The sequence below is a fragment of the Melozone crissalis genome, unplaced genomic scaffold, assembly GCF_028551555.1.
Source record: "Melozone crissalis strain CALT ecotype California unplaced genomic scaffold, PUWL_Pcris_2 ptg000363l_1, whole genome shotgun sequence".
Classification (NCBI taxonomy): Eukaryota; Metazoa; Chordata; class Aves; order Passeriformes; family Passerellidae; genus Melozone; species Melozone crissalis.
The window spans coordinates 31,251-58,445 of NW_026536106.1; the positions used below are offsets into that span (position 1 = coordinate 31,251).

Sequence of the window (27,195 nt, forward strand, 5' to 3'; positions counted from 1 at the left end):
TATTTAAAATATTAAATTATTTAGTTATGAAGTTAAAATCATTATTAAAAATTAATAAAAATTTTAAAAATAATTTATTTGAAATTCTTAAATAATTAGGTAATTTATTAACACTACTATTAAACTATATTATTATTATTATTAATATTATTATTATTATTACTATTAGTATTGCTATTGCTATTTTTATTGCTATTATATTCATATATTAAATAAAGTGTTGTGAAAATAAAACTTTTCTTAGTTATTTTATATTAATTAGTGATTTTTAATAAGGGCTGAGTTCCCCTCCGCGCTCACTGAGGGATGTGGGGAGGGGGCGATGCTGACGGGGCCGGGGGGGCTGCAGATCTGGGGGGGGGGGAAACCGCGGGGTTCTGGTGCTGCTGCTCCTCCTCCTCCTCCTCCTCCCGCTCCCCCCGGGCCCAGCCCCCACCCTTTCTCCCCCTCCCTTTGCCCAAATCCGTCCCATCGCCCCCCGCCCCTCCAGACCCCTCCCCAGCGCCCCCCAACAAACGGCCCCGGGCCCAGCTGGGAAGCTTTATTGGGAGCGCTGGCAGCGGGCACTGGGCGGGGGCAGAGCGCCAGCGGCGCTGGGGGGGACACGGGACCCCCCCAGAATCAGCGCAGCGGGGACGGAGCGGGGGGTCCCGGCCGGGCCCGAGCCCGCGGGGAGGGGCTGCGGCCGCCGCCGCCTCAGGAGCTCTGTGGGCACAGAAAAGGGGGTGACACCGGGCTGGGGGCCCGGCGGGAGCGCGCACGGGGCTCCGCCACGGCGGCCACGCCGCCCCCGGCACCCGCCCTCACCTTCTTGCGCACGTAGAAGCCGAGCCCCAGCGCCACGAAGACCGAGCCCAAGACCAAGCCCCCGATGCCCGTCAGCATCTTGCTGCGGCCGGCGTCCGGCGCCATCTCTGGGGGGTCCGCAGGGCTCAGCGCCCCCAAAACCTCTCGCCGACACCCCCAGCCCCTCCCTGCGCCCTCCCTGTGGCCCCCGGCCCAGCCGGGACCCCCTGAAACCTCCCCCCGATCCCTTTTGGGCCTCGACAGGAGCCACCAAAGCCCCTCCCGTCCCTCTCAGCATCCCACAGCCCCCTCCCAGTTGCCCCCCAGCGCCCCAGGACCCCCAAACTCCCTCCCAGTCACTCCCAGCACCCCCAGACTCCCTCCCAGTCACACCCAGAATCCCCAAACTCCCTCCCAGTCACACCCAGCACACCCAAACTCCCTCCCCGTCACACCCAGCACCTCCAAACTCCCTCCCAGTCACACCCGGGACCCCCAAACTCCCTCCCAGTTCCCATCAGCACCCTCCAACCCCATCCCACCCTCCCCAGCATCCCCCAAACCCCTGCCCAGCCCTTGCCCAGCCCCCAGCCCCTCTCCCACTCCCAGCCCGCCTCTCTCCACCTCCCTCCCAGTGCCTCCCAGCACAGCCCAGCGCCTCTGCCAGCGCCCCCAGGGGCTCCCCCGTACCCCAGTGCCGCCTCAGCGGCTGCTCCAGGCTGACGTGCTCCACCTGGCAGCTGTAGCTCAGCCCGCGCCGGGGCGGCGTTTCCAGCAGCACCAGCAGCTGGTAGCTCCAGTCCCCGTTGGCCACCACGTCCGTGGCCACCACGTGCTCTGACAGCTCCTGCTGGCCCTGGAACCACCTCACCTGGATGGCAGCAGGGTAGAAATCCATCACGGAGCACAGCAGGCGGCCGGGGCCGGGCTGGGGCCTCGAGGGGGGCACCAGCGAGATGGACACGCTGGGGGGCACTGGCAGAGACAGACAGAGAGAGAGAGAGAGAGAGAGAGCGGGGACACACTGGGATCAGCTGGGGGGCACTGGGAGAGAGAGGGGAGGGCTGGGCTGGGAGGGACTGGGAATGGACTGGGAGGAGCAGGGGTGGCACTGAGAGAGGTGAGAGGAGATTGGGGGGCACTGGGAAAGAGGGTGAAGGTCTGGGAGTGAATTGGGAATAGACTGGGAATGGATTTGGAGGGTCTGGATGAGACTTGGCAGGACTGGGATGGATTGGGAATGAATTGAGGTGGGCTGGGGAGGGACTGGGAATGGACTGGGAGGGACTGGGAATGAACTGGGAATGGATTGGGAAGGACTGGGCGGTGCTGGGAGGGACTGGGAGGGAGTGGGAATGGAATGGGGATGGACTGGGAGCAACTGGGACTGATTGGAAATGGACTGGGAAGGACTGAGAATGAACTGGGAGGGACTGGGAAGGGACTGGGGATGGAGTAGGACGGATTGGGGATGGACTGGTGTGGACTGGGATGAACTGGGAATGGATTGGGATGGACTGGTGTGGATTTGGAAGGTCTGGGAGAGGCGAATGTAGATGGGGGCACTGGGAGTGGGCATGGGGGTGTGGCGATGAACTGGGAATGAACTGGAAATCAACTAGGAATTAGTTTGGACGGAGTTGGAAGGACTGGGAATAGCATTGGGAGGGACTGGGATGGATTGGCAATATCCTGGGAGGCACTGGGAATAGACTGGGATAGACATGGGTGGTACTGAGAGAAGTGGGAGGGAATGGGGGGTACTGGGACAGAGGGTGGAGGTCTGGAAATAAACTGGGAATGAACTGGGAATAGACTGGGAATAGATTTGGACGGTGTGGGTTGGAATGGGAAGGACTGGGAATGGACTGGAGTGGACTGGGAGGGACTGGGACTTATTGGGGTGGCACTGAGGGAGATGGGAGGGAATGGGTGGAACTGGGAGAGAGGGTGGAAGTCTGAGAATGAACTGGGAATGAACTGGGAAGAGACTGGAAACGGACTGGGAGGGAGTGGGGAGGTATTTGGGATGGTCTGGGAGGGACTGGGATGGCACTGGGAGGGATTTTGGTGGCACTGGGAGGAACTGGGAATGAAGCGCGCGGCGCTGGGAGGCCGAGTCCAGCGCTGGGCACTCGGCGCTGCGGATCTGCCTGGCAACAGGTGAGTCATCAGTGATACGCGATCTGATTGGCTAAAAAGCGTCTGCTTCCCTCGTCGCTGAAATGATGGGGTGGCGGGGGGGCACTGGGAGGGACTGTCAGGCACTGGGAATGAACTGGGCGGGATGGGGAATGAACTGGGATGGACTGGGAAACGACTAGGAGCGACTGGGATGGACTGTCAGGAACTTGGATGGCACTGAGCGAGATGGGAGGAGATCTGAGAGTGAACTGGGAATCAACTGGGAATAGACTGGGAATTGAATTGGAGGCGGTGGGTGGGACTAGGATGGACTGGGAAGAACTGGGAGGGACTGGGATGGACTGAGACTGACCAGGAGGGACTTGGGAGGGAATGGGAATAGACGGTGACGAACTGGGAATGGACTTGAGGGATTGGGATGGAGTGAGAGAGACTGGGAGAGAGCTGGATAGACTGGGATGGAACGGGAATGGACTGGGAGGGTCTGGGAATATACTGGAAGGGACTGGTAGGGACTGGGATTGACTGGGATGGTCACTGGCAGGGCAGGGCCCGAGGGGACACGCTCTGCCCCGCGCTCACCTCGGCGCTCCACGCTGAAAGGGGCAACAATCGCGTAGTTGTGCCGGCAGAGCCAGTCCACCGCAGTCCGCATGCGCTCCATTAACGCCGGATCACTGTTCGAGTACTGGGCCTGTTTCTCCCCATCGGGGGTGAACCCCACGAAGTGCCCCACTTCGCTGTCGAACATCACGAAAAGCTCCCGGTTGTAGACGGCCCTCAGCACGTACCTCACCTTGTCCGTGCCGTTAATGAAGTGACACTCGAACTTTGCAAAGTACTGATACACCCCTGTGAGCGCAGCACACAGCTCAGCGGTGCCCCCCCAGCACCCCCAGCAGCACCCCCAGAGCTCCGGGCCCACCCCGGATCCCCACTCCGCACCCCCTGTGCCCCACGGCCGCCATGGGACCCTCCTGCCCGCGCTGCCGCTTCCTCTTTGCCGCGCTTCCCCCATTTCCCCTTCCTCATCCTCTCCCCTCCCACCTCCGGCCGCTCCCCAAATCACTTTTGGGCTCCCATTTCCCCATTTTCCCACCAATCCCCCAATCCCCAGCCCCCCTCCCGCTCACTTTTGGGGTCCCCCCGCCCCATTTTCCCCCTTCCCCACCCTCTCCCACCCCTCCCTCCCCTCCTCCCACCCCTCAGCCCCTCCCGCTCTCCCTTTGGGGGGTCCCCTCCTCCTCCCCCTCCATTCCGGCCTCCCCCTTCGCCCCCTTTTCCCCCTTCTCCCCCCCTGGCCCAGCGCCTCCCGCCCCCCGCTCACCCGACAGCTCCGCGCCCGCACCCGGGGGGGCTCCCAGCACCCCCAGTGCCACCAGCAGGGCCCCGGCTGCCGCCCCGAGCCCCATGGCCACCGACCGCCGCCCCGAACCAACCGCGCTCCACTGCGAGAACCAGCCCGGAGCGGCGCGGGGTCATGAGGGACGCGCTCCCTGATTGGTCGGGCGTAGTTTTTGGCCGCGCTTTCATTGGTTGGGGTTTTTTCTGGCCTCTTTTTAATTGGCCGAAGTGATTTTTGCGCTCTCTAATTAGCCGGTTCGTTTGGAGCCCGATTTTCAGACCCTCTACCCAGCAACTGATGACTCTTTTTCTATCTTTTTTCTGATTCGCCAGAATTTCTTAGCGAGCTCAATTTATTAACCCTCTACCCGCCAACACCCTCTACCCGGCCTCATTCAACTCCGCTCTCCCATTGGCTGAGCGCTTTTTGGGGTGCTGCTCCCCCGTTCCCCGTGCCCCCAGTTCGGATCCGCGTTCCTGGGAGCAGCACCGACCCTGCCCGGTGTGCCCGGAGTGCCACGGACGGAGCGCGGAGCCTCCCCCGGTTGCTGTTGCTGCCGCTGCTGGCCCTGCCCCCGATTTTTGGAGTCCAGGGAGGGGATTTTGGGGGGGTCCCGCATTTGCGGTTCGCTGGAATTTTCTGTTCGTATCCCTTTGTACCGCTCCTATTTGGAAACACAGTTATACTAACTGTGGAAATTATTTACTACTATTTAAATTGTAATGAAATTATGTAAACCTACATTATAATATTGTAACATTATTATAGCACTAATTTATATATTTAATGCTACTAAAAATATTAAATGTATTGATTAGAATTAGTCCCGTTCCGGTCATCCTTTTTCGGCCGGTCCTCTTCCGCTCTCCTTCCTCTTCTTTGGGCTCCTCCTCCTCCCTCCACATTTCTACTCCCACCAAATCCTTCTCCGGCTCCTCCACCTCCTTCTCCTCCTCTTCCTCCTCCTCCTCCCGCTCCCCCCGGGCCCAGCCCCCACCCTTTCTCCCCCTCCCTTTGCCCAAATCCGTCCCATCGCCCCCCGCCCCCCCAGACCCCTCCCCAGCGCCCCCCAACAAACGGCCCCGGGCCCAGCTGGGAAGCTTTATTGGGAGCGCTGGCAGCGGGCACTGGGCGGGGGCAGAGCGCCAGCGGCGCTGGGGGGGACACGGGACCCCCCCAGAATCAGCGCAGCGGGGACGGAGCGGGGGGTCCCGGCCGGGCCCGAGCCCACGGGGAGGGGCTGCGGCCGCCGCCGCCTCAGGAGCTCTGTGGGCACAGAAAAGGGGGTGACACCGGGCCGGGGGCCCCGGCGGGAGCGCGCACGGGGCTCCGCCACGGCGGCCATGCCGCCCCCGGCACCCGCCCTCACCTTCTTGCGCACGTAGAAGCCGAGCCCCAGCGCCACGAAGACCGAGCCCAAGACCAAGCCCCCGATGCCCGTCAGCATCTTGCTGCGGCCGGCGTCCGGCGCCATCTCTGCGGGGTCCGCAGGGCTCAGCGCCCCCAAAACCTCTCGCCGACACCCCCAGCCCCTCACAGCGCCCTCCCTGTGGCCCCCGGCCCGGCCAGGACCCCCTGAAACCTCCCCCCGATCCCTTTTGGGCCTCAACAGGAGCCACCAAAGCCCCTCCCGTCCCTCTCAGCAACCCACAGACCCCTCCCAGTTGCCCCCCAGCGCCCCAGGACCCCCAAACTCCCTCCCAGTCACACCCAGCACCCCCAAACTCCCTCCCAGTCACACCCAGCGCCCCGAAACTCCCTCCCAGTCACACCCAGCGCCCCCAAACTCCCTCCCAGTACCCACCAGCACCCTCCGAACCCCATCCCACCCTCCCCAGCATCCCCCAAACCCCTGCCCAGCCCTTGCCCGGCCCCCAGCCCCTCTCCCACTCCCAGCCCGCCTCTCTCCACCTCCCTCCCAGTGCCTCCCAGCACAGCCCAGCGCCTCTGCCAGCGCCCCCAGGGGCTCCCCCGTACCCCAGTGCCGCCTCAGCGGCTGCTCCAGGCTGACGTGCTCCACCTGGCAGCTGTAGCTCAGCCCGCGCCGGGGCGGCGTTTCCAGCAGCACCAGCAGCTGGTAGCTCCAGTCCCCGTTGGCCACCACGTCCGTGGCCACCACGTGCTCCGACAGCTCCTGCTGGCCCTGGAACCACCTCACCTGGATGGCAGCAGGGTAGAAATCCATCACGGAGCACAGCAGGCGGCCGGGGCCGGGCTGGGAGCTCGAGGCGGGCACCAGCGAGATGGACACGCTGGGGGGCACTGGCAGAGACAGAGAGAGAGAGAGAGAGAGCGGGGACACACTGGGATCAGCTGGGGGGCACTGGGAGAGACAGGGGAGGGCTGGGCTGGGCTGGGGAGGGACTGGGAATGGACTGGGAGGGACTGGGTTGGACTGGGATGGACTGGGAGAGATTGGGATTGGACTGGGAGGGACTGGGAATGGATTGGGAATAGAGTAGAAGGGGCTGAGGAGACACTGGGTGGAACAGGGAATGGATTGGGAGGAACTGGGGTGACACTAAGAGAGATGGGAGAAATAGGGGAAGTGGGAGAGAGGGTGGGGGTCTGAGAGTGAACTGGGAATGAACTGGGAACAGACTGGAAATGGACTGGGAGGGACTGTGGAGGCATTTGAGATGGTTTTGGAGAGACTGGGATGGCACTGGGAGGAACTGGGAATGAAGCGCGCGGCGCTGGGAGGCCGAGTCCAGCGCGGGGCACTCGGCGCTGCGGGTCTGCCTGGCAACAGGAGAGTCATCAGACAGACGCGATCTGATTGGCTGAGAAGCGTCAGCTTCACGCGTCGCTGAAATGGACGCGCGGGCGGGAACTGGGAGGGACTGGGGCTGACTGGAAATGGACTGGGATGGACTGGAAACGGACTGGGATGGACTGGGATGGACTTGGAATACACTTGGAGGGAATGGGAGGCTCTGGGAATGAACTGGGCGGGATGGGAAATTGACTGGGAATGGGCTGAGTATGAGTGGGATGGCACTAAGATGGTCCAAGGTGGGACTGGGAGTGACTGGGAGGAACTGGGAAAAGACTAGGAGCGGCTGGGAGCGAGAGGGAATCGAGTGGGAAGAACTGAGGTGGCACTGAGAGTGGTGGGAGGGGATGGGGGGTACTGAGAGAGTGGGTGGCGGTGTGGGATTGAACTGGGAATGAACTGGAAATAGACTGGGAATTGAGTTGGAGGGGATGGGTGGGACTGGGGGCACTGGTAAGGACCTGAGTGGCACTGAGAAAGATAGGCGGGGTACTCGGGACTGGGAGAGAGGGTGGAACTCGGAGGATGAACTGGGAATGGACTTGGATGGAATGGGAGGAACTGGGAATGGGCTGGGAGTGACTCGGAGCGACTTGGGATGGAATGAGTATGGATTGGAACAAACTGGGAATGGAGCGGGAGGAACTGGGGATGGACTGGAGGGACTGGGATGGACTGAGAGGGACTGGAGGGAGTAGGAGAGACGGGGATGGAATGGGAATGGGATGGGAAAGTCTGGGAATATACTGGAATGGGCTGGTAGGGACTGGGTTGACTGGGATGGTCACTGGCAGGGCAGGGCCCGAGGGGACACGCTCTGCCCCGCGCTCACCTCGGCGCTCCACGCTGAACGGCGCAACAATCGGGTAGTTGTGCCGACAGTACCTGTACACCTGAGCCCGTTTGTACTCCAGTTTAGCCAGGTCACTGTTCCAGTACTTGGCATTTCTCTCCCCATAGGGGGTGAACCCCACGTAGTGCCCCACGTCGCTGTCGAACATCGCGTCCTGCTCCCGGTTGTAGATGTGCCGCTCCACGAACCTCACCTTCTCCGTGCCGTTAATGAAGTGACACTCGGACTTTTGCACCTTCTGGAACACCCCTGTGAGTGCAGGACACAGCTCAGCGGTGCCCCCCAGCACCCCCCAACAGCACCCCCAGAGCTCCGGGCCCACCCCGGATCCCCACTCCGCACCCCCTGTGCCCCACGGCCGCCATGGGACCCTCCTGCCCGCGCTGCCGCTTCCTCTTTGCCGCCCTTCCCCCATTTCCCCTTCCACATCCTCTCCCCTCCCACCTCCGCCCGCTCCCCAAATCACTTTTGGGCTCCCATTTCCCCATTTTCCCACCAATCCCCCAATCCCCAGCCCCTCCCGCTCAGTTTTGGGGTCTCCCCTCCCCTTTTCCCCCTTCTCCCTCCCCTGGCCCAGCGCCTCCCGCCCCCCGCTCACCCGACAGCTCCGCGCCCGCACCCGGGGGGGCTCCCAGCACCCCCAGTGCCACCAGCAGGGCCCCGGCTGCCGCCCCGAGCCCCATGGCCAGCGACCGCCGACCCAAACCAACCGCGCTCAACTGCGGGAACCAGCCCGGAGCGGCGCGGGGTCATGAGGGACGCGCTCCCTGATTGGTCGGGCGTGGTTTTTGGCAGCGCTTTTATTGGTTTGGAGTTTTTTTGGCCTCTCTTTAATTGGCCGAAGTGATTTTTGCGCTCTCTAATTGGCCGGTTCGTTTGGAGCCCGATTTTCAGACCCTCTACCCAGCAACTGGTGACTCAATTTCCGCTCCTTTTTCTGATTGGCCAGAATTTCTTCAGGAGCTCAAACTATTAATCCTCTACCCGCCAACACCCTCTACCCGGCCTCATTAAACTCCGCTCTCCCATTGGCTGAGCGCATTTTGGGCTGCTGCTCCCTCGTTCCCAGTGCCCCCAGTTCGGATCCGCGTTCCTGGGAGCAGCACCGACCCTGCCCGGTGTGCCCGGAGCGCCACGGACGGAGCGCGGAGCCTCCCCCGGCTGCTGCCGCTGCTGGCCCTGACCCTGCCCCCGATTTTGGGGGTCCAAAGGGAGGGGCTTTTGGGGGGGGTACTGGATTTGGGGTTCGCTGGAATTTTCTGTTCGTACCCCTTTGTACCGCTCCACTTTGGAAACACATTTATATTAAGTGTGGAAATTATTTACTACTATTTAAATTGTAATGAAATTATGTAAACCTACATTATAATATTGTAACATTATTATAGCACTAATTTATATATTTAATACTACTAAAATATTAAATGTATTGATTAAAATTAATCCCGTTCGGGTCATCCTCTTTCGGCCGGTCCTCTTGTGCTCTCCTTCCTCTTCTTTGGGTTCCTCCTCCTCCCTCCACATTTCTACTCCCACCAAATCCTTCTCCGGCTCCTCCACCTCCTTCTCCTCCTCTTCCTCCTCCTCCTCCCGCTCCCCCCGGGCCCAGCCCCCACCCTTTCTCCCCCTCCCTTTGCCCAAATCCGTCCCATCGCCCCCCGCCCCCCCAGACCCCTCCCCAGCGCCCCCCAACAAACGGCCCCGGGCCCAGCTGGGAAGCTTTATTGGGAGCGCTGGCAGCGGGCACTGGGCGGGGGCAGAGCGCCAGCGGCGCTGGGGGGGACACGGGACCCCCCCGGAATCAGCGCAGCGGGGACGGAGCGGGGGGTCCCGGCCGGGCCCGAGCCCGCGGGGAGGGGCTGCGGCCGCCGCCGCCTCAGGAGCTCTGTGGGCACAGAAAAGGGGGTGACACCGGGCTGGGGGCCCCGGCGGGAGCGCGCACGGGGCTCCGCCACGGCGGCCACGCCGCCCCCGGCACCCGCCCTCACCTTCTTGCGCACGTAGAAGCCGAGCCCCAGCGCCACGAAGACCGAGCCCAAGACCAAGCCCCCGATGCCCGTCAGCATCTTGCTGCGGCCGGCGTCCGGCGCCATCTCTGCGGGGTCCGCAGGGCTCAGCGCCCCCAAAACCTCTCGCCGACACCCCCGGCCCCTCCCAGCGCCCTCCCTGTGGCTCCCGGCCCGGCCGGGACCCCCTGAAACCTCCCCCCGATCCCTTTTGGGCCTCAACAGGAGCCACCAAAGCCCCTCCCGTCCCTCTCAGCATCCCACAGCCCCCTCCAGTTGCCCCCAGCGCCCCAGGAGCCCCAAACTCCCTCCCAGTCACACCCAGCGCCCCCAAACTCCCACCCAGTCACACCCAGCGCCCCCAAACTCCCTCCCAGTCACACCCAGCACACCCAAACTCCCTCCCAGTCACACCCAGCGCCCCCAAACTCCCTCCCAGTCACAACCAGCGCCCCCAAACTCCCTCCCAGTGCCCACCAGCAACTCCCAACCCCATCCCACCCTCCCCAGCACCCCCCAAACCCCTGCCCAGCCCTTGCCCAGCCCCCAGCCCCTCTCCCACTCCCAGCCCGCCTCTCTCCACCTCCCTCCCAGTGCCTCCCAGCACAGCCCAGCGCCTCTGCCAGCGCCCCCAGGGGCTCCCCCGTACCCCAGTGCCGCCTCAGCGGCTGCTCCAGGCTGACGTGCTCCACCTGGCAGCTGTAGCTCAGCCCGCGCCGGGGCGGCGTTTCCAGCAGCACCAGCAGCTGGTAGCTCCAGTCCCCGTTGGCCACCACGTCCGTGGCCACCACGTGCTCCGACAGCTCCTGCTGGCCCTGGAACCACCTCACCTGGATGGCAGCAGGGTAGAAATCCATCACGGAGCAGAGCAGGCGGCCGGGGCCGGGCTGGGAGCTCGAGGCCGGCACCAGCGAGATGGACACGCTGGGGGGCACTGGCAGAGACAGAGAGAGAGAGAGAGAGAGCGGGGACACACTGGGATCAGCTGGGGGGCACTGGGAGAGAGAGGGGAGGGCTGGGTGGGCTGGGAGTGGACTGGGACGGACTGGGAGGGACTGGGAATAGACTGGGAGGAACTGGGGTGACACTAAGAGAGATAGGAGAAATGGCGGAAGTGGGAGAAAGGGTGGAGGTCTGAGAGTGAACTGGGAATGGACTGGGAACAGACTGGAAATGGACTGGGAGGGACTGGGGAGGAATTGGAGATGGTCTGGGAGGGACTGGGATGGCACTGGGAGGGATTTTGCCGGCCCTGGGAGGAATTGGGAATGAAGCGCGCGGCGCTGGGAGGCCGAGTCCAGCGCGGGGCAGTCGGCGCTGCGGATCTCCCTAGCAACAGGTGAGTCATTACGCGGCGAATTCTGATTGGCTGAGAAGCGTCGGTTTCACACGTCGCTGAAATGGACGCGCGGGGGGGCACTGGGAGAGACTGGGGCTAACTGGAAATGGACTGGGATGGGCTGGGAGGGACTGTGCTGGATTTGATGAACTGGGAATACACTTGGAGTTACTGGGAGGCACTGGGAATGAACTGGGAGGGATGGGGAATGGACTGGGAATGGGCTTAATGTGGGTGGGATGGCACTGGGATGGTAAAAGGTGGGACTGGGAATGAACTGGGATGGACTGGGAAAGGACTAGGAGCGACTGGGATGGACTGGGAATGGACTGGGAGGAACTGGGGGGGCAATGAGACAGGTGGGAGGGCATGGGGGGTACTGTGAGAGTGGGAGGAGATCTGAGATTGAGCTGGGAATGAACTCGGAATACACTGGGAATTGAGTTGTAGGGGGTGGCAGGGACTGGGATGGACTGGGAGGAACTGGGAAGGACTGGAGTGGCACCGAGAAAGATGGGAGGCGTACACAGCAAAGCGAGACAGTGTGGAAGTCAGAGAAAGAACTGGGAATGAACTGGGAATGGACGGAGGAACTAGGGATGGACTGGAGGGATTGGGAGGAATTGGAAGACAGTGGGATGGACTGGGGATGGACTGGAATGGATTTGGACGGGACGTGAAAAGGTGTGGGAGGGTCTGGGAATATACTGGAAGGACTGGTAGGGACTGGGATTGACTGGGATGGTCACTGGCAGGGCAGGGCCCGAGGGGACACGCTCTGCCCGGCGCTCACCTCGGCGCTCCACGCTGAACGGGCGGGACGCCTCGTAGTTGTACCGGCACCTGTCCACCTGAGCCCGTGCGTTCTCCAGTATGGCCGGGTCGCTGTTCCAGCGCTGGGCGATTCTCTCCCCCAAGGAGGTGAACCCCACGTAGTGCCCCACGTCGCTGTCGAACATCAAGTCCTGCAGCCGGTTGTAGATGGCCCTCACCACGTACCTCACCTTCTCCGTGCCGTTAAAGAAGTGACACTCCTGCTTTACCAACTCCTGGAGCACCCCTGTGAGTGCAGCACACAGCTCAGCGGTGCCCCCCCAGCACCCCCAGCAGCACCCCCAGAGCTCCGGGCCCACCCCGGATCCCCACTCCGCACTCCCTGTGCCCCACGGCCGCCATGGGACCCTCCTGCCCGCGCTGCCGCTTCCTCTTTGCCGCCCTTCCCCCGTTTCCCCTTCCTCATCCTCTCCCCTCCCACCTCCGCCCGCTCCCCAAATCACTTTTGGGCTCCCATTTCCCCATTTTCCCACCAATCCCCCAATCCCCACCCCCTCCCGCTCAGTTTTGGGGTCTCCCCTCCCCTTTTCCCCCTTCTCCCTCCCCTGGCCCAGCGCCTCCCGCCCCCCGCTCACCCGACAGCTCCGCGCCCGCACCCGGGGGGGCTCCCAGCACCCCCAGTGCCACCAGCAGGGCCCCGGCTGCCGCCCCGAGCCCCATGGCCAGCGACCGCCGCCCCGAACCAACCGCGCTCAACTGCGAGAACCAGCCCGGAGCGGCGCGGGGTCATGAAGGACGCGCTCCCTGATTGGTCGGGCATGGTTTTTGTCAGTGCTTTCATTGGTTGGGGTTTTTTTTGACCTCTCTTTAATTGGCCGAAGTGATTTTTGCGCTCTCTCATTGGCCGGTGAGTTTGAAGCCCGATTTCCAGACCCTCTACCTAGCAACTAGTGACCAAGTTCTGCTCTTTTTTCTGATTCGCCAGAATTTCTTAGGGAGCTCAATTTATTAACCCTCTACCCGCCAAAACCCTCTACCCGGCCTCATTAAACTCCGCTCTCCCATTGGCTGAGGGGTTTTTGGGGTGCTGCTCCCCCGTTCCCAGTGCCCCCAGTTCGGATCCGCGTTCCTGGGAGCAGCACCGACCCTGTCCGGTGTGCCCGGAGCGCCACGGACGGAGCGCGGAGCCTCCCCCGGCTGCTGCCGCTGCTGGCCCTGACCCTGCCCCCGATTTTTGGGGTCCAGGGAGGGGATTTTGGAGGGGTCCCGCATTTGGGGTGCGCTGGAATTTTCTGTTCGTATCCCTTTGTACCGCTCCGGTTTGGAAACACAATTATATTAACCCTGTAGTCAAGGAAATTATTAACTAGAATTTCAATAGTAATGAAATTATGTAAACCTACATTATAATATTGTAACATTATTATAGCACTAATTTATTGATTTAATACCACTAAAATTATCAAACGTATTGATTAAAATTAATCCCTTTAGGTTCGTGCTCTTTGGGCCGGTCCTCTTCCTCTCTCCTCCCCCTTGTTTGGGTTCCTCCTCCTCCCTCCACACTTCTACTCCCACCAAATCCTTCCCCTTCTCCTTCTCCTTCTCCTTCTCCTTCTCCTTCTCCTTCTCCTTCTCCTTCTCCTTCTCCTTCTCCTCCTCCTCCTCCTCCTCCTCCTCCCGCTCCCCCCGGGCCCAGCCCCCACCCTTTCTCCCCCTCCCTTTGCCCAAATCCGTCCCATCGCCCCCCGCCCCTCCAGACCCCTCCCAAGCGCCCCCCAACAAACGGTCCCGGGCCCAGCTGGGAAGCTTTATTGGGAGCGCTGGCAGCGGGCACTGGGCGGGGGCAGAGCGCCAGCGGCGCTGGGGGGGACACGGGACCCCCCCAGAATCAGCGCAGCGGGGACGGAGCGGGGGGTCCCGGCCGGGCCCGAGCCCACGGGGAGGGGCTGCGGCCGCCGCCGCCTCAGGAGCTCTGTGGGCACAGAAAAGGGGGTGACACCGGGCCGGGGGCCCCGGCGGGAGCGCGCACGGGGCTCCGCCACGGCGGCCACGCCGCCCCCGGCACCCGCCCTCACCTTCTTGCGCACGTAGAAGCCGAGCCCCAGCGCCACGAAGACCGAGCCCAAGACCAAGCCCCCGATGCCCGTCAGCATCTTGCTGCGGCCGGCGTCCGGCGCCATCTCTGGGGGGTCCGCAGGGCTCAGCGCCCCCAAAACCTCTCGCCGACACCCCCAGCCCCTCCCAGCGCCCTCCCTGTGGCCCTCGGCCCGTCCAGGACCCCCTGAAACCTCCCCCCGATCCCTTTTGGGCCTCGACAGGAGCCACCAAAGCCCCTCCCGTCCCTCTCGGCATCCCACAGCCCCCTCCCAGTTGCCCCCCAGCGCCCCAGGACCCCCAAACTCCCTCCCAGTCACACCCAGCGTCCCCAAACTCCCTCCCAGTCACACCCAGCACCCCCAAACTCCCTCCCATTCACACCCGGTACCCCCAAACTCCCTCCCAGTACCCACCAGCACCCCCCAACCCCATCCCACCCTCCCCACCATCCCCCAAATCCCCGCCCAGCCCTTGCCCAGCCCCCAGCCCCTCTCCCACTCCGAGCCCGCCTCTCTCCACCTCCCTCCCAGTGCCTCCCAGCACAGCCCAGCGCCTCTGCCAGCGCCCCCAGGGGCTCTCCCGTACCCCAGTGCCGCCTCAGCGGCTGCTCCAGGCTGACGTGCTCCACCTGGCAGCTGTAGCTCAGCCCGCGCCGGGGCGGCGTTTCCAGCAGCACCAGCAGCTGGTAGCTCCAGTCCCCGTTGACCACCACGTCCGTGGCCACCACGTGCTCCGACAGCTCCTGCTGGCCCTGGAACCACCTCACCTGGATGGCAGCAGGGTAGAAATCCATCACGGAGCAGAGCAGGCGGCCGGGGCCGGGCTGGGAGCTCGAGGCGGGCACCAGCGAGATGGACACGCTGGGGGGCACTGGCAGAGACAGAGAGAGAGAGAGAGAGCGGGGACACACTGGGATCAGCTGGGGGGCACTGGGAGAGACAGGGGAGGGCTGGGAGGGACTGGGATGGACTGGGAGGGACTGGGACGGACTGCGAATGGACTGGGAGCACTGGGAGGAACTGGGAATGGACTGGTAGGGACTGGGATGGATTGGGGTGGACCAGGAATGGACTGAGCGGTGACTTGAAATTGACTGAGAGGGACTGGGAATCCACTGGGGTGGACTGGGGATGGACTGTGATTGATTGGGGATGGACAGGGGTGGACTGGGATGAACCGGAAGTGGATCGCGAGGGACTGGTGTGGATTGGGAAATTCTGGGAAAGGTGAGTGGGGATAGAGGGCACTGCAGGGAGGGTGCAGGTCTGGCCATGAACTGGGAATGAACTGGAAATCAACTGGGAATTAGCTTGGAGGGAGTTGGAAGGACTGGGAATAGCATTGGGAGGGACTGGGATGGACTGGCAATATACTGGGAGGCACTGGGAATAGACTGGGAGAGACTTGGGTGATACTGAGAGAAGTGGGAGGGGATGGGGTGTACTGGGACAGAGGGTGGAGGTGTGGAAATAAACTGGGAATGAACTGGGAATAGATTGGGAATTGAGTTGGAGGGTCTAGGTGGGACTGAGAATGGACTGTGAATGAACTGGGGAGGACTGGGAGGGACTGGGATTTATTGGGTTGACACTGGGAGAGATGGGAGGGAATGGCTGGAACTCGGAGAGAGAGTGGAGGTCTGAGAGTGAACTGGGAATGAATTGGGAACAGACTGGAAATGGACTGGGAGGGACTGGGGGGAGCAATTTGAGATGGTCTGGGAGGGACTGGGATGGCACTGGGAGGGATTTTGGTGGCACTGGGAGGAACTGGGAATGAAGCGCGCGGCGCTGGGAGGCCGAGTCCAGCGCGGGGCACTCGGCGCTGCGGGTCTGCCTGGCAACAGGGGAGTCGTGAACCGGCGAGTTCTGATTGGCTGAGAAGCGTCAGCTTCACGCGTCACTGAAATGGACGCGCAGGGGGGCACTGGGAGGGACTGGGGCTGACTGGAAATGGACTGGGATGGACTGGGGTGGACTTGATGGACTGGGAATACACTTGGAGGGACTGGGAGGCACTGGGATTTAACTGGGAGGGATGGGAATGGGCTGGGAATGGGCTGAATATGAGTGGGATGGCAGAGGGTTGGACTGGGAATGGACGGGGATGGACTGGGAAAGGAGTAGGAGCGACTGGGATGGACTGGGAATAGACTGGGAGGAACTGGGTTAGCACTGAGAGAGGTGGGAGGGGATGGGGGTTACTGAGAGAGTGTGTGGAGATCTGAGAGTGAACTGGGAATGGACTGGGAATAGACTGGGAATTGAGTTGGAGGGGCTGGGTGGGACTGCGACGGAGTGGGAGGCACTGGGAATGGACTGGAGTTGCACTGAGAAAGATGGGAGGGGAACTCGGCACTGGGAGAGAGTGTGGAAGTCAGAGAGTGAAATGGGAATGGACTTGGATGGACTAGGAATGAAATGGGAAGGACTCGGAGGGACTGGGATGAACTGGGAATGGACTGGAGGATTGGCATGGACTGAGAGGGACTGGGAAAGAACGAGATAGACTGTGATGGAATGGGAATGGCCAGGGAATGGACTGGGATGATCTTGGATGGGACTGGGAATGGACTTGGAGGGGACTGGGAATGGACTGGGAACAGACTGGGTGGGACTGGGATGGAATGGGACAAAGTGGGAATGGACTGGAAGGGACTCAGAATGGACTGGAGGGATTGGGAGAGACTGGGAGAGAGAGGTATAGACTAGGATGAATTGAGACTGGACAGGGAATGGACTGGAAGGGACTGGTAGGGACTGGGATTGACTGGGATGGTCACTGGCAGGCCAGGGCCCGAGGGGACACGCTCTGCCCCGCGCTCACCTCGGCGCTCCGTGATGAACGGGCGGGACGCCTCGTAGTTGGGCCGGCAGTACCAGTCCACCGCAGTCCGTGCGTGATCCAGACTACCCGGGTCGCTGTTCCAGTACTGGGCCTGTTTCTCCCCAAAGGGGGTGAACCCCACGAAGTGCCCCACGTCGCTGTCGAACATCGCAAACTGCACCCGGTTGTAGATGTACCTGTCCACGAACATAATCTTCTCCGTGCCGTTAATGAAGTGACACTCGCGGCTTCCCATGAACTGGAGCACCCCTATGAGTGCAGCACACAGAGTTCAGCGGGTGCCCTCCCAGCACTCCCAGCAGCACCCCCAGAGCTCCGGGCCCACCCCGGATCCCCACTCCGCACCCCCTGTGCCCCACGGCCGCCATGGGACCCTCCTGCCCGCGCTGCCGCTTCCTCTTTGCCGCCCTTCCCCCATTTCCCCTACCTCATCCTCTCCCCTCCCACCTCTGCCCGCTCCCCAAATCACTTTTGGGCTCCCATTTCCCCATTTTCCCACCAATCCCCCAATCCCCAGCCCCCTCCCGCTCAGTTTTGGGGTCCCCCCTCCCCTTTTCCCCCTTCCCCACCCTCTCCAACCCCTCCCTCCCCTCCCCCCACCCCTCAGCCCCTCCCGCTCTCCCTTTGGGGGGACCCCTCCTCCTCCCCCTCCATTCCGGGCTCCCCCCTTCGCCCCCTTTTCCCCCTTCTCCCGCCCTGGCCCAGCGCCTCCCGCCCCCCGCTCACCCGACAGCTCCGCGCCCGCACCCGGGGGGGCTCCCAGCACCCCCAGTGCCACCAGCAGGGCCCCGGCTGCCGCCCCGAGCCCCATGGCCAGCGACCGCCGCCCCGAACCAACCGCGCTCCACTGCGAGAACCAGCCCGGAGCGGCGCGGGGTCATGAGGGACGCGCTCCCTGATTGGTCGGGCGTGGTTTTTGGCAGCGCTTTCATTGGTTGGGGGTTTTTTCTTGCCTCTCTTTAATTGGCCGAAGTGATTTTTGCGCTCTCTAATTGGCCGGTGAGTTTGGAGCCCGATTTTCAGACCCTCTGCCCAGCAACTGATGACTCCTTTACGATCTTTTTTCTGATTGGCCAGTATTTCTCAGCGAGCTCAATTTTTTAATCTTCTACCCGCCAACACCCTCTACCCGGCCTCATTAAACTCCGCTCTCCCATTGGCTGAGCGCTTTTTGGGGTGCTGCTCCCCCGTTCCCAGTGCCCCCAGTTCGGATCCGCGTTCCTGGCAGCAGCACCGACCCTGCCCGGTGTGCCCGGAGCGCCACGGACGGAGCGCGGAGCCTCCCCCGGCTGCTGCCGCTGCTGGCCCTGACCCTGCCCCTGATTCTGGGGGTCAAGGTGGGGTTTTGGGGGGGTCCCGGTTCTGGGAATCGCTGGAATTTCTTGTTCGGATCCCTTTGTCCCGCTCCGCTTTAGAAACACAGTTTTATAAACAATGGTGTAAAGGAAATTACTTACTACTAATTAAGTTACATTAAAGTTGGGTAAACCTAAATCCTATCAAAGTAATATTTACTATAATACCAACTTTTTTATTTATTACTTCTATAAAATATGGAAAATATTATTTAGATTCAATCCTATTCGAGTCGTCCTCCTCTGCCCGCTCGACTTCATCTGTCCGTCTTTTGCTTTGGGGTTCCTCCTCTTCCCTCCTCCTATATAATCCCAGCTCTTCCTCCTCCTCCTCCTCCTCCTCCTCCTCCTCCTCCTCCCCACGCTCCCCCCGGGCCCAGCCCCCACCCTTTCTCCCCCTCCCTCTGCCCAAATCCGTCCCATCGCCCCCCGTCCCCCCAGACCCCTCCCCAGCGCCCCCCAACAAACGGCCCCGGGCCCAGCTGGGAAGCTTTATTGGGAGCGCTGGCAGCGGGCACTGGGCGGGGGCAGAGCGCCAGCGGCGCTGGGGGGGACACGGGACCCCCCCAGAATCAGCGCAGCGGGGACGGAGCGGGGGGTCCCGGCCGGGCCCGAGCCCACGGGGAGGGGCTGCGGCCGCCGCCGCCTCAGGAGCTCTGTGGGCACAGAAAAGGGGGTGACACCGGGCTGGGGGCCCGGCGGGAGCGCGCACGGGGCTCCGCCACGACGGCCACGCCGCCCCCGGCACCCGCCCTCACCTTCTTGCGCACGTAGAAGCCGAGCCCCAGCGCCACGAAGACCGAGCCCAAGACCAAGCCCCCGATGCCCGTCAGCATCTTGCTGCGGCCGGCGTCCGGCGCCATCTCTGGGGGGTCCGCAGGGCTCAGCGCCCCCAAAACCTCTCGCCGACACCCCCAGCCCCTCCCAGCGCCCTCCCTGTGGCCCCCGGCTCAGCCAGGACCCCCTGAAACCTCCCCCCGATCCCTTTTGGGCCTCAACAGGAGCCACCAAAGCCCCTCCCGCCCCTCTCAGCATCCCACAGCCCCCTCCCAGTTGCGCCCCAGCGCCCCAGGAGCCCCAAACTCCCTCCCAGTCACACCCGGGTCCCCCAAACTCCCTCCCAGTCACACCCAGCGCCCCCAAACTCCCTCCCAGTCACACCCAGCGCCCCCAAACTCCCTCCCAGTACCCACCAGCACCCCCCAACCCCACCCCACCCTCCCCAGCATCCCCCAAACCCCTGCCCAGCCCTTGCCCAGCCCCCAGCCCCTCTCCCACTCCCAGCCCGCCTCTCTCCACCTCCCTCCCAGTGCCTCCCAGCACAGCCCAGCGCCTCTGCCAGCGCCCCCAGGGGCTCCCCCGTACCCCAGTGCCGCCTCAGCGGCTGCTCCAGGCTGACGTGCTCCACCTGGCAGCTGTAGCTCAGCCCGCGCCGGGGCGGCGTTTCCAGCAGCACCAGCAGCTGGTAGCTCCAGTCCCCGTTGGCCACCACGTCGGTGGCCACCACGTGCTCCGACAGCTCCTGCTGGCCCTGGAACCACCTCACCTGGATGGCAGCAGGGTAGAAATCCATCACGGAGCAGAGCAGGCGGCCGGGGCCGGGCTGGGAGCTCGAGGCGGGCACCAGCGAGATGGACACGCTGGGGGGCACTGGCAGAGACAGAGAGAGAGAGAGAGAGAGCGGGGACACACTGGGATCAGCTGGGTGGCACTGGGAGAGAGAGGGGAGGGCTGGGCTGGGCTGGGGAGGGACTGGGAATAGACTGGGAGGGGCTGGGAGGGACTGGGATGGACCGGGCTGGGACAGGAATGGACTGGGAGGTGACTTGTGATTGACTGAGAGGGAGTGCGAATCTACTGGGGTGCACTGTGGATGGACTGGGATTTATTTGGAATGGACTGGCAAGGACGGGGAGGGACTGGGAATGGACTGGGAATGGACTGGGAGAGACTAGGATTGACTGGGATGGAGTTGAGTGCCACTGGGAGATGTGGGAGGGGATGGGGTTGCACTGGGAGAGAGGGTGGAGGTCTGAGAATGAACTGCGAATGAAATGGGAAAAGACTGGAAATGTACTGGGAGGGACTGGGGAGGAACTGGAGGTGGTCTGGGAGGGACTGGGATGGCACTGGGAGGGATCTGGGTGGCACTGGGAGGAACTGGGAATGAAGTGCGCTGCACTGGGAGGCCGAGTCCAGCGCGGGGCCCTCGGCGCTGCGGGTCTGCCTGGCAACAGGGGAGTCGTGGCAGAGACGAGATCTGATTGGCTGAAAAGCGGCAGCTTCACGCGTCGCAGAATTGGACGCGAGGGGGGGCACCGGGAGGGACTCGGATGGACTGGGAGGGACTGCCATGGACTTGATGGACTGGGAATACTCTTGGAGGGACTGGGAGGCACTGGGAATGAACTGGGAGGGATTGGGAATGGACTGGAAATGGGCTGAGTATGAGTGGGATGGCCCTGGGATGGCACAAGGCGAGACTGGGAATGGACTGGGACGGATTGGGAAAGGACTGGGAACGACTCGGATAGACTGGGAATAGACTGGGAGGATGTGGGTTGGCACTGAGAGAGGTGGGCGGGGATCGGGTTTACTTGGAGAGTGGGTGGGTGTCTGAGAGTGAACTGGGATTGAACTGGGAATAGACTGGGAGGGACTGGGATGGACGGGGAACGGATTGAGAATGGACTGGGATGGACTGTGCTTGACTGGGAGGGGCTGGGAATGGGCTGGGAGGGACTGGATGGCAGTGGGAATATACTTGGAGGGACTGGGAATGGACTGGGCTGGACTGTGAGGAAACTGGGAATATACAGGAAGGGACTGGGATTGAGTGGGATGGTCACTGGCAGGGCAGGGCCCGAGGGGACACGCTCTGCCCCGCGCTGACCTCGACGCTCCGTGAGGAACGGGGTGGACACCTCGTAGCTGACCCGGCAGAGCCAGTCCACCGAAGTCCGTAGCCTCTCCATAATTACCGGGTTGCTATTCCAGTACTTGGCATTCCTCTCCCCAAGTGGGGTGAACCCCACGAAGTGCCCCACGTCGCTGTCGAACATCGCCCAGGTCTGCCGGTTGTAGATGTACCTCTGCACGAACCTCACCTTCTCCGTGCCGTTAATGAAGTGACACTCGGACGATCCCATGAACTGGAACACCCCTGTGAGTGCAGCACACAGCTCAGCAGTGCCCCCCCAGCACCCCCAGCAGCACCCCCAGAGCTCCGGGCCCACCCCGGATCCCCACTCCGCACCCCCTGTGCCCCACGGCCGCCATGGGACCCTCCTGCCCGCGCTGCCGCTTCCTCATTACCGCCCTTCCCCCATTTCCCCTTCCTCATCCTCTCCCCTCCCACCTCCGGCCGCTCCCCAAATCACTTTTGGGCTCCCATTTCCCCATTTTCCCACTAATCCCCCAATCCCCAGCCCCCTCCGCTCATTTTTGGGGTTCCCCCTCCCCTTTTCCCCCTTCCCCACCCTCTCCCACCCCTCCCTCCCCTCCCCCCACCCCTCAGCCCCTCCCGCTCTCCCTTTGGGGGGTCCCCTCCTCCTCCCCCTCCATTCCGGCCTCCCCCCTTCGCCCCCTTTTCCCCCTTCTCCCCCCCTGGCCCAGCGCCTCCCGCCCCCCGCTCACCCGAGAGCTCCGCGCCCGCACCCGGGGGGGCTCCCAGCACCCCCAGTGCCACCAGCAGGGCCCCGGCTGCCGCCCCGAGCCCCATGGCCAGCGACCGCCGCCCCGAACCAACCGCGCTCCACTGCGAGAACCAGCCCGGAGCGGCGCGGGGTCATGAGGGACGCGCTCCCTGATTGGGCGGGCGTGGTTTTTGGCAGTGCTTTCATTGGTTGGAGGTTTTTTATGCCTGTCTTTAATTGGCCGAAGTGATTTTTGGGCTCTCTAATTGGCCGGTTCCGTCCGGGGTGCGAGTTTCCAGACCCTCTACCCAGGAACTGATGACTCAATTTCCGATCCTTTTTCTGATTCGCCAGAATTTCTTTGGGAGCTCAATTTTTTAACCCTCTACCCGCCAACACCCTCTACCCGGCCTCATTAAACTCCGCTCTCCCATTGGCTGAGCGCTTTTTGGGGTGCTGCTCCCCCGTTCCCAGTGCCCCCAGTTCGGATCCGCGTTCCTGGGAGCAGCACCGACCCTGCCCGGTGTGCCCGGAGCGCCACGGACGGAGCGCGGAGCCTCCCCCGGCTGCTGCCGCTGCTGGCCCTGACACTGCCGCCGATTTTGGGGGGCCAAGGTGGGGTTTTGGGGGAGTCTCGGTTCTGGGAATCCCTGGAATTTTTTGTTCGGATCCCTTTGTCCCGCTCCGCTTTAAAACACATTTTTATAAACAATGGTGCAAAGGAAATTACTTACTACTAATTAAGTTATATTAAAGTTGTGTAAACCTAAATCCTATCAAAGAAATTTTTACTATAATACCAACTTTTGTATTTATTACTTCTATAAAATTTGGAAAATATTATTTAAATTCAATCCGTTTCGGGTCGTCCTCCTCTGCCCGCTCGACTTCATCTGTCCGTCTTTTTCTTTAGGGTTCCTCCTCCTCCCTTCTCCTACATAATCCCAGCTCCTCCTCCTCCTCCTCCTCCTCCTCCCGCTCCCGCCGGGCCCAGCCCCCACTCTTTCTCCCCCTCCCTTTGCCCAAATCCGTCCCATCGCCCCCCGCGCCCCCAGACCCCTCCCCAGCGCCCCCCAACAAACGGCCCCGGGCCCAGCTGGGAAGCTTTATTGGGAGCGCTGGCAGCGGGCACTGGGCGGGGGCAGAGCGCCAGCGGCGCTGGGGGGGACACGGGACCCCCCCCAGAATCAGCGCAGCGGGGACGGAGCGGGGGGTCCCGGCCGGGCCCGAGCCCGCCGGGAGGGGCTGCGGCCGCCGCCGCCTCAGGAGCTCTGTGGGCACAGAAAAGGGGGTGACACCGGGCTGGGGGCCCCGGCGGGAGCGCGCACGGGGCTCCGCCACGGCGGCCACGCCGCCCCCGGCACCCGCCCTCACCTTCTTGCGCACGTAGAAGCCGAGCCCCAGCGCCACGAAGACCGAGCCCAAGACCAAGCCCCCGATGCCCGTCAGCATCTTGCTGCGGCCGGCGTCCGGCGCCATCTCTGCGGGGTCCGCAGGGCTCAGCGCCCCCAAAACCTCTCGGCAACACCCCCAGCCCCTCCCGGCCCCCTCCCTGTGGCCCCCGGCCCAGCCAGGACCCCCTGAAACCTCCCCCGATCCCTTTTGTGCCTCGACAGGAGCCACCAAAGCCCCTCCCGTCCCTCTCGGCATCCAACAGCCCCCTCCCAGTTGCCACCCAGCGCCCCAGCACCCCCAAACTCCCTCCCAGTCACACCCAGCACCCCCAAACTCCCTCCCAGTCACTCCCAGCACCCCCAAACCCCCTCCCAGTCACACCCAGTGCCCCCAAACTCCCTCCCCGTGCCCACCAGCACCCCCAAACTCCCTCCCAGTCACAACCAGCGCCCCCAAACTCCCTCCCAGCGCCCACCAGCACCCCCCCAGCCCCATCCTCCCACCCTCCCCAGCATCCCCCAAACCCCTGCCCAGCCCTTGCCCAGCCCCCAGCCCCTCTCCCACTCCCAGCCCGCCTCTCTCCACCTCCCTCCCAGTGCCTCCCAGCACAGCCCAGCGCCTCTGCCAGCGCCCCCAGGGGCTCCCCCGTACCCCAGTGCCGCCTCAGCGGCTGCTCCAGGCTGACGTGCTCCACCTGGCAGCTGTAGCTCAGCCCGCGCCGGGGCGGCGTTTCCAGCAGCACCAGCAGCTGGTAGCTCCAGTCCCCGTTGGCCACCACGTCCGTGGCCACCACGTGCTCCGACAGCTCCTGCTGGCCCTGGAACCACCTCACCTGGATGGCAGCGGGGTAGAAATCCATCACGGAGCACAGCAGGCGGCCGGGGCTGGGCTGGGATCTCGAGGCGGGCACCAGCGAGATGGACACGCTGGGGGGCACTGGCAGAGACAGAGAGAGAGAGAGAGAGCGGGGACACACTGGGATCAGCTGGGGGGCAGTGGGAGAGAGAGGGGAGGGCTGGGCTGGGGAAGGACTGAGAATGGACTCGAATGGACTGGGAGGGACTGGGATGGACTGGGAATGGACTGGGGGGGACTGGGATGGACTGGGATTGACTGGGAATGAAATAGGGGGGACTGGGATTCGACTGGGAGAGAATGGGAATGGAATCGGAATGGATTGGGAAGGGAATGGGATGAACGGGGAATGGAATGGGAGGGAGTGGTGTGGATTGGGAAGGTCTGGGAGAGGTGAGTGGGGATGGGGGGCACTGCAGGGAGGGTGCAGGTCTGGCAATGAACTGGGAATGAACAGGAAATCAACTGGGAATTAGCTTTGAGGGACTTGGAAGGACTGGGAATAGCATTGGGAGGGAGTGGGATGCATTGGCAATATACTGGGAGGCACTGGGAATAGACTGGGACAGACTTGGGTGGTACTGAGAGAAGTGGGAGCGCATGGGCGATACTGGGACAGAGGGTGGAGGTCTGGAAATAAACTGGGAATGTACTGGGAATAGACTGGGAATTGATTTGGAGGGTCTGGATGAGACTGGGAGGAACTGGGAATGAACTGAGGTGGACTGGGAGGGACTAGGATTTATTGGGTTGCACTGAGAGAGATGGGAGGGAATGGGTGGAACTCGGAGAGAGAGTGGAGGTCTGAGAGTGAACTGGGAATGAACTGGGAAGAGACTGGAAACGGACTGGGAGGGACTGGAGAGGAATTGGAGATGGTCTGGGAGAGACTGGGATGGCACTGGGAGGGATTTTGGTGGCACTGGGAGGAACTGGGAATGAAGCGCGCCGCACTGGGAGGCCGAGTCCAGCGCGGGGCACTCGCGCTGCGGGTCTGCCTGGCAACAGGGGAGTCATCACAGAGACGCAATCTGATTGGCTGAGAAGCGTCGGCTTCACGCGTCGCTGAAATGATGGCGCGGGGGGGGGCAGTGGGAGGGACTGGGGCTGACTGGAAATGGACTGCGATCGAATGGAAACGGACTGTGATGGACTGGGATGCACTTGATGGACTGGGAATACACTTGGAGGGACTGGGAGGCACTGGGAATAAACTGGGAAGGATGGGAACGGGCTGAGATGAGTGGGATGGCACTGTGATAGCACAAGGCGGGACTGGGAATGAACTGGGATGGACTGAGAAAGGACTAGGAGCGTCTGGGAGCGACTGGGATGGACTGGGAATAGACTGGGAGGATGTGGGGTGGCGCTGAAAGAGGTGGGCGGGGATCGGGGTTACTTGGAGAGTGGGTGGGTGTCTGAGAGTGAACTGGGATTGAATTGGGAATAGACTGGGAGGGACTGGCATGGACGGGGAACGGATTGAGAATGGACTGGGATTGACTGTACTTGACTGGCAGGGGCTGGGAATGGGCTGGGAGGGACTGGATGGCACTGGGAATATTCTTGGAGGGACTGGGGTGGACTGTCAGGGGACTGGGAATATACTGGAAGGGACTGGGATTGACTGGGATGGTCACTGGCAGGGCAGGGCCCGAGGGGACACGCTCTGCCCCGCGCTGACCTCGGCGCTCTGTGATGAACGGGGTGGACACCTCGTAGCTGACCCGACAGTACCTGTCCACCTCATTTCGTCTGTACTCCAGTTCAGCCGGGTCGCTGTTCAAGCGCTTGGCATTCACCTCCCCATAGGGGGTGAACCCCACGTAGTGCCCCACTTCGCTGTCGAACATCGCGTACTGCAGCCGGTTGTAGATGTACCTCTGCACGTACCTCACCTTCTCCGTGCCGTTAATGAAGTAACACTCGGACGTTCCCAGCTCCTGGAACACCCCTGTGAGTGCAGCACACAGCTCAGCGGTGCCCCCCCAGCACCCCCAGCAGCACCCCCAGAGCTCCGGGCCCACCCCGGATCCCCACTCAGCATCCCCTGTGCCCCACGGCCGCCATGGGACCCTCCTGCCCTCCTGCCGCTTCCTCTTTGCCGCCCTTCCCCCATTTCCCCTTCCCCATCCTCTCCCCTCCCACCTCCGGCCGCTCCCCAAATCACTTTTGGGCTCCCATTTCCCCATTTTCCCACTAATCCCCGAATCCCCAGCCCCCTCCCGCTCAGTTTTGGGGTCTCCCCTCCCTTTGTCCCCCCTTCCCCACCCTCGCCCACCCCTCCCTCCCCTCCCCCCACCCCTCAGCCCCTCCCGCTCTCCCTTTGGGGGGTCCCCTCCTCCTCCCCCTCCATTCCGGCCTCCCCCCTTCGCCCCCTTTTCCCCCTTCTCCCCCCCTGGCCCAGCGCCTCCCGCCCCCCGCTCACCCGAGAGCTCCGCGCCCGCACCCGGGGGGGCTCCCAGCACCCCCAGTGCCACCAGCAGGGCCCCGGCTGCCGCCCCGAGCCCCATGGCCAGCGACCGCCGCCCCGAACCAACCGCGCTCCACTGCGAGAACCACCCCGGAGCGGCGCGGGGTCATGAGGGACGCGCTCCCTGATTGGTCGGGCGTGGTTTTTGGCCGCGCTTTCATTGGTTGGGGTTTTTTTGGGCCTCTCTTTAATTGGCCGAAGTGATTTTTGCCCTCTCCAATTGGCCGGTTCGTTTGGAGCCCGATTTCCAGACCCTCTACCCAGCAACTAGCGACCATATCTGGTCTTTTTTCTGATTCGCCAGAGTTTCTTAGCGAGCTCAATTTATTAACCCTCTACCCGCCAACACCCTCTACCCGGCCTCAATCAACTCCGCTCTCCCATTGCCTGAGCGCTTTTTGGGCTGCTGCTCCCCCGTTCTCAGTGCCCCCAGTTCGGATCCGCGTTCCTGGCAGCAGCACCGACCCTGCCCGGTGTGCCCGGAGCGCCACGGACGGAGCGCGGAGCCTCC

General features: G+C 62.7%; 5 protein-coding genes across 7 annotated transcripts; all 5 read right to left on the reverse strand.

Annotated features, from left to right (window-relative positions):
• Window positions 1-669: 669 nt before the first annotated feature.
• Window positions 670-4,343, reverse strand: LOC128949991 (class II histocompatibility antigen, B-L beta chain-like). The gene is made up of 5 exons (XM_054294882.1): window positions 4,259-4,343; window positions 3,514-3,783; window positions 1,477-1,761; window positions 808-914; window positions 670-705 (listed from the first exon to the last, which is right to left on the reverse strand). Exons 1-5 carry the CDS (start codon window positions 4,341-4,343, stop codon window positions 697-699), a joined length of 756 nt encoding a protein of 251 aa, XP_054150857.1. The 3' UTR covers window positions 670-696.
• Window positions 4,344-5,457: 1,114 nt separating this feature from the next.
• Window positions 5,458-8,588, reverse strand: LOC128949985 (class II histocompatibility antigen, B-L beta chain-like). The gene is made up of 5 exons (XM_054294875.1): window positions 8,504-8,588; window positions 7,885-8,154; window positions 6,254-6,538; window positions 5,646-5,752; window positions 5,458-5,542 (listed from the first exon to the last, which is right to left on the reverse strand). The coding sequence occupies exons 1-5, from the start codon at window positions 8,586-8,588 to the stop codon at window positions 5,534-5,536; spliced, it is 756 nt and encodes a 251-aa protein (XP_054150850.1). The 3' UTR covers window positions 5,458-5,533.
• Window positions 8,589-9,713: 1,125 nt separating this feature from the next.
• On the reverse strand, window positions 9,714-22,073 carry LOC128949983 (class II histocompatibility antigen, B-L beta chain-like). Of its 3 annotated transcripts, none has more exons than XM_054294874.1 (6): window positions 21,963-22,073; window positions 21,417-21,489; window positions 12,044-12,237; window positions 10,561-10,845; window positions 9,894-10,000; window positions 9,714-9,790 (listed from the first exon to the last, which is right to left on the reverse strand). In XM_054294874.1, exons 1-6 carry the CDS (start codon window positions 22,045-22,047, stop codon window positions 9,782-9,784), a joined length of 753 nt encoding a protein of 250 aa, XP_054150849.1. In that variant the 5' UTR covers window positions 22,048-22,073; the 3' UTR covers window positions 9,714-9,781. The 3 variants fall into 3 exon arrangements, with proteins under 3 accessions (XP_054150849.1, XP_054150848.1, XP_054150847.1); XM_054294873.1 differs by having other exon boundaries at window positions 12,044-12,074; window positions 21,251-21,489; XM_054294872.1 differs by lacking the exons at window positions 9,714-9,790; window positions 9,894-10,000; window positions 10,561-10,845; window positions 12,044-12,237 and adding exons at window positions 18,898-18,982; window positions 19,085-19,191; window positions 19,692-19,976 and having other exon boundaries at window positions 21,220-21,489.
• Window positions 13,871-17,807, reverse strand: LOC128949987 (class II histocompatibility antigen, B-L beta chain-like). Its single transcript, XM_054294877.1, has 5 exons — window positions 17,698-17,807; window positions 16,951-17,220; window positions 14,710-14,994; window positions 14,103-14,209; window positions 13,871-13,999 (listed from the first exon to the last, which is right to left on the reverse strand). Exons 1-5 carry the CDS (start codon window positions 17,780-17,782, stop codon window positions 13,991-13,993), a joined length of 756 nt encoding a protein of 251 aa, XP_054150852.1. The 5' UTR covers window positions 17,783-17,807; the 3' UTR covers window positions 13,871-13,990.
• Window positions 22,074-23,198: 1,125 nt separating the features above from the next.
• On the reverse strand, window positions 23,199-26,749 carry LOC128949990 (class II histocompatibility antigen, B-L beta chain-like). Its single transcript, XM_054294881.1, has 5 exons — window positions 26,640-26,749; window positions 25,896-26,165; window positions 24,008-24,292; window positions 23,336-23,442; window positions 23,199-23,232 (listed from the first exon to the last, which is right to left on the reverse strand). Exons 1-5 carry the CDS (start codon window positions 26,722-26,724, stop codon window positions 23,224-23,226), a joined length of 756 nt encoding a protein of 251 aa, XP_054150856.1. The 5' UTR covers window positions 26,725-26,749; the 3' UTR covers window positions 23,199-23,223.
• Between the last annotated feature and the right edge of the window lie 446 nt (window positions 26,750-27,195).

What these genes read in the sequence shown, in the direction of transcription:
- LOC128949990 (XM_054294881.1), bottom strand. Translation starts at nt 26,724, where the DNA reads ATGGGGCTCGGGGCGGCAGCCGGGGCCCTGCTGGTGGCACTGGGGGTG. An exon ending in TGCGGGCGCGGAGCTCTCGG is followed by an intron (nt 26,166 to 26,639) that starts GTGAGCGGGGGG and finishes CTGCACTCACAG; the next exon opens with GGGTGTTCCAGGAGCTGGGA. An exon ending in GTTCATCACAGAGCGCCGAG is followed by an intron (nt 24,293 to 25,895) that starts GTCAGCGCGGGG and finishes TGTCTCTGCCAG; the next exon opens with TGCCCCCCAGCGTGTCCATC.
- LOC128949991 (XM_054294882.1), bottom strand. Translation starts at nt 4,343, where the DNA reads ATGGGGCTCGGGGCGGCAGCCGGGGCCCTGCTGGTGGCACTGGGGGTG. An exon ending in TTTCAGCGTGGAGCGCCGAG is followed by an intron (nt 1,762 to 3,513) that starts GTGAGCGCGGGG and finishes TGTCTCTGCCAG; the next exon opens with TGCCCCCCAGCGTGTCCATC. An exon ending in GCCGCTGAGGCGGCACTGGG is followed by an intron (nt 915 to 1,476) that starts GTACGGGGGAGC and finishes CGGACCCCCCAG; the next exon opens with AGATGGCGCCGGACGCCGGC.
- LOC128949983 (XM_054294873.1), bottom strand. Translation starts at nt 22,047, where the DNA reads ATGGGGCTCGGGGCGGCAGCCGGGGCCCTGCTGGTGGCACTGGGGGTG. An exon ending in TGCGGGCGCGGAGCTCTCGG is followed by an intron (nt 21,490 to 21,962) that starts GTGAGCGGGGGG and finishes CTGCACTCACAG; the next exon opens with GGGTGTTCCAGTTCATGGGA. An exon ending in TCTGCCGGGTCAGCTACGAG is followed by an intron (nt 12,075 to 21,250) that starts GTGTCCACCCCG and finishes TACAACTACGAG; the next exon opens with GCGTCCCGCCCGTTCAGCGT.
- LOC128949987 (XM_054294877.1), bottom strand. Translation starts at nt 17,782, where the DNA reads ATGGGGCTCGGGGCGGCAGCCGGGGCCCTGCTGGTGGCACTGGGGGTG. An exon ending in TGCGGGCGCGGAGCTGTCGG is followed by an intron (nt 17,221 to 17,697) that starts GTGAGCGGGGGG and finishes CTGCACTCATAG; the next exon opens with GGGTGCTCCAGTTCATGGGA. An exon ending in GCCGCTGAGGCGGCACTGGG is followed by an intron (nt 14,210 to 14,709) that starts GTACGGGAGAGC and finishes CGGACCCCCCAG; the next exon opens with AGATGGCGCCGGACGCCGGC.
- LOC128949985 (XM_054294875.1), bottom strand. Translation starts at nt 8,588, where the DNA reads ATGGGGCTCGGGGCGGCAGCCGGGGCCCTGCTGGTGGCACTGGGGGTG. An exon ending in TGCGGGCGCGGAGCTGTCGG is followed by an intron (nt 8,155 to 8,503) that starts GTGAGCGGGGGG and finishes CTGCACTCACAG; the next exon opens with GGGTGTTCCAGAAGGTGCAA. An exon ending in GTTCAGCGTGGAGCGCCGAG is followed by an intron (nt 6,539 to 7,884) that starts GTGAGCGCGGGG and finishes TGTCTCTGCCAG; the next exon opens with TGCCCCCCAGCGTGTCCATC.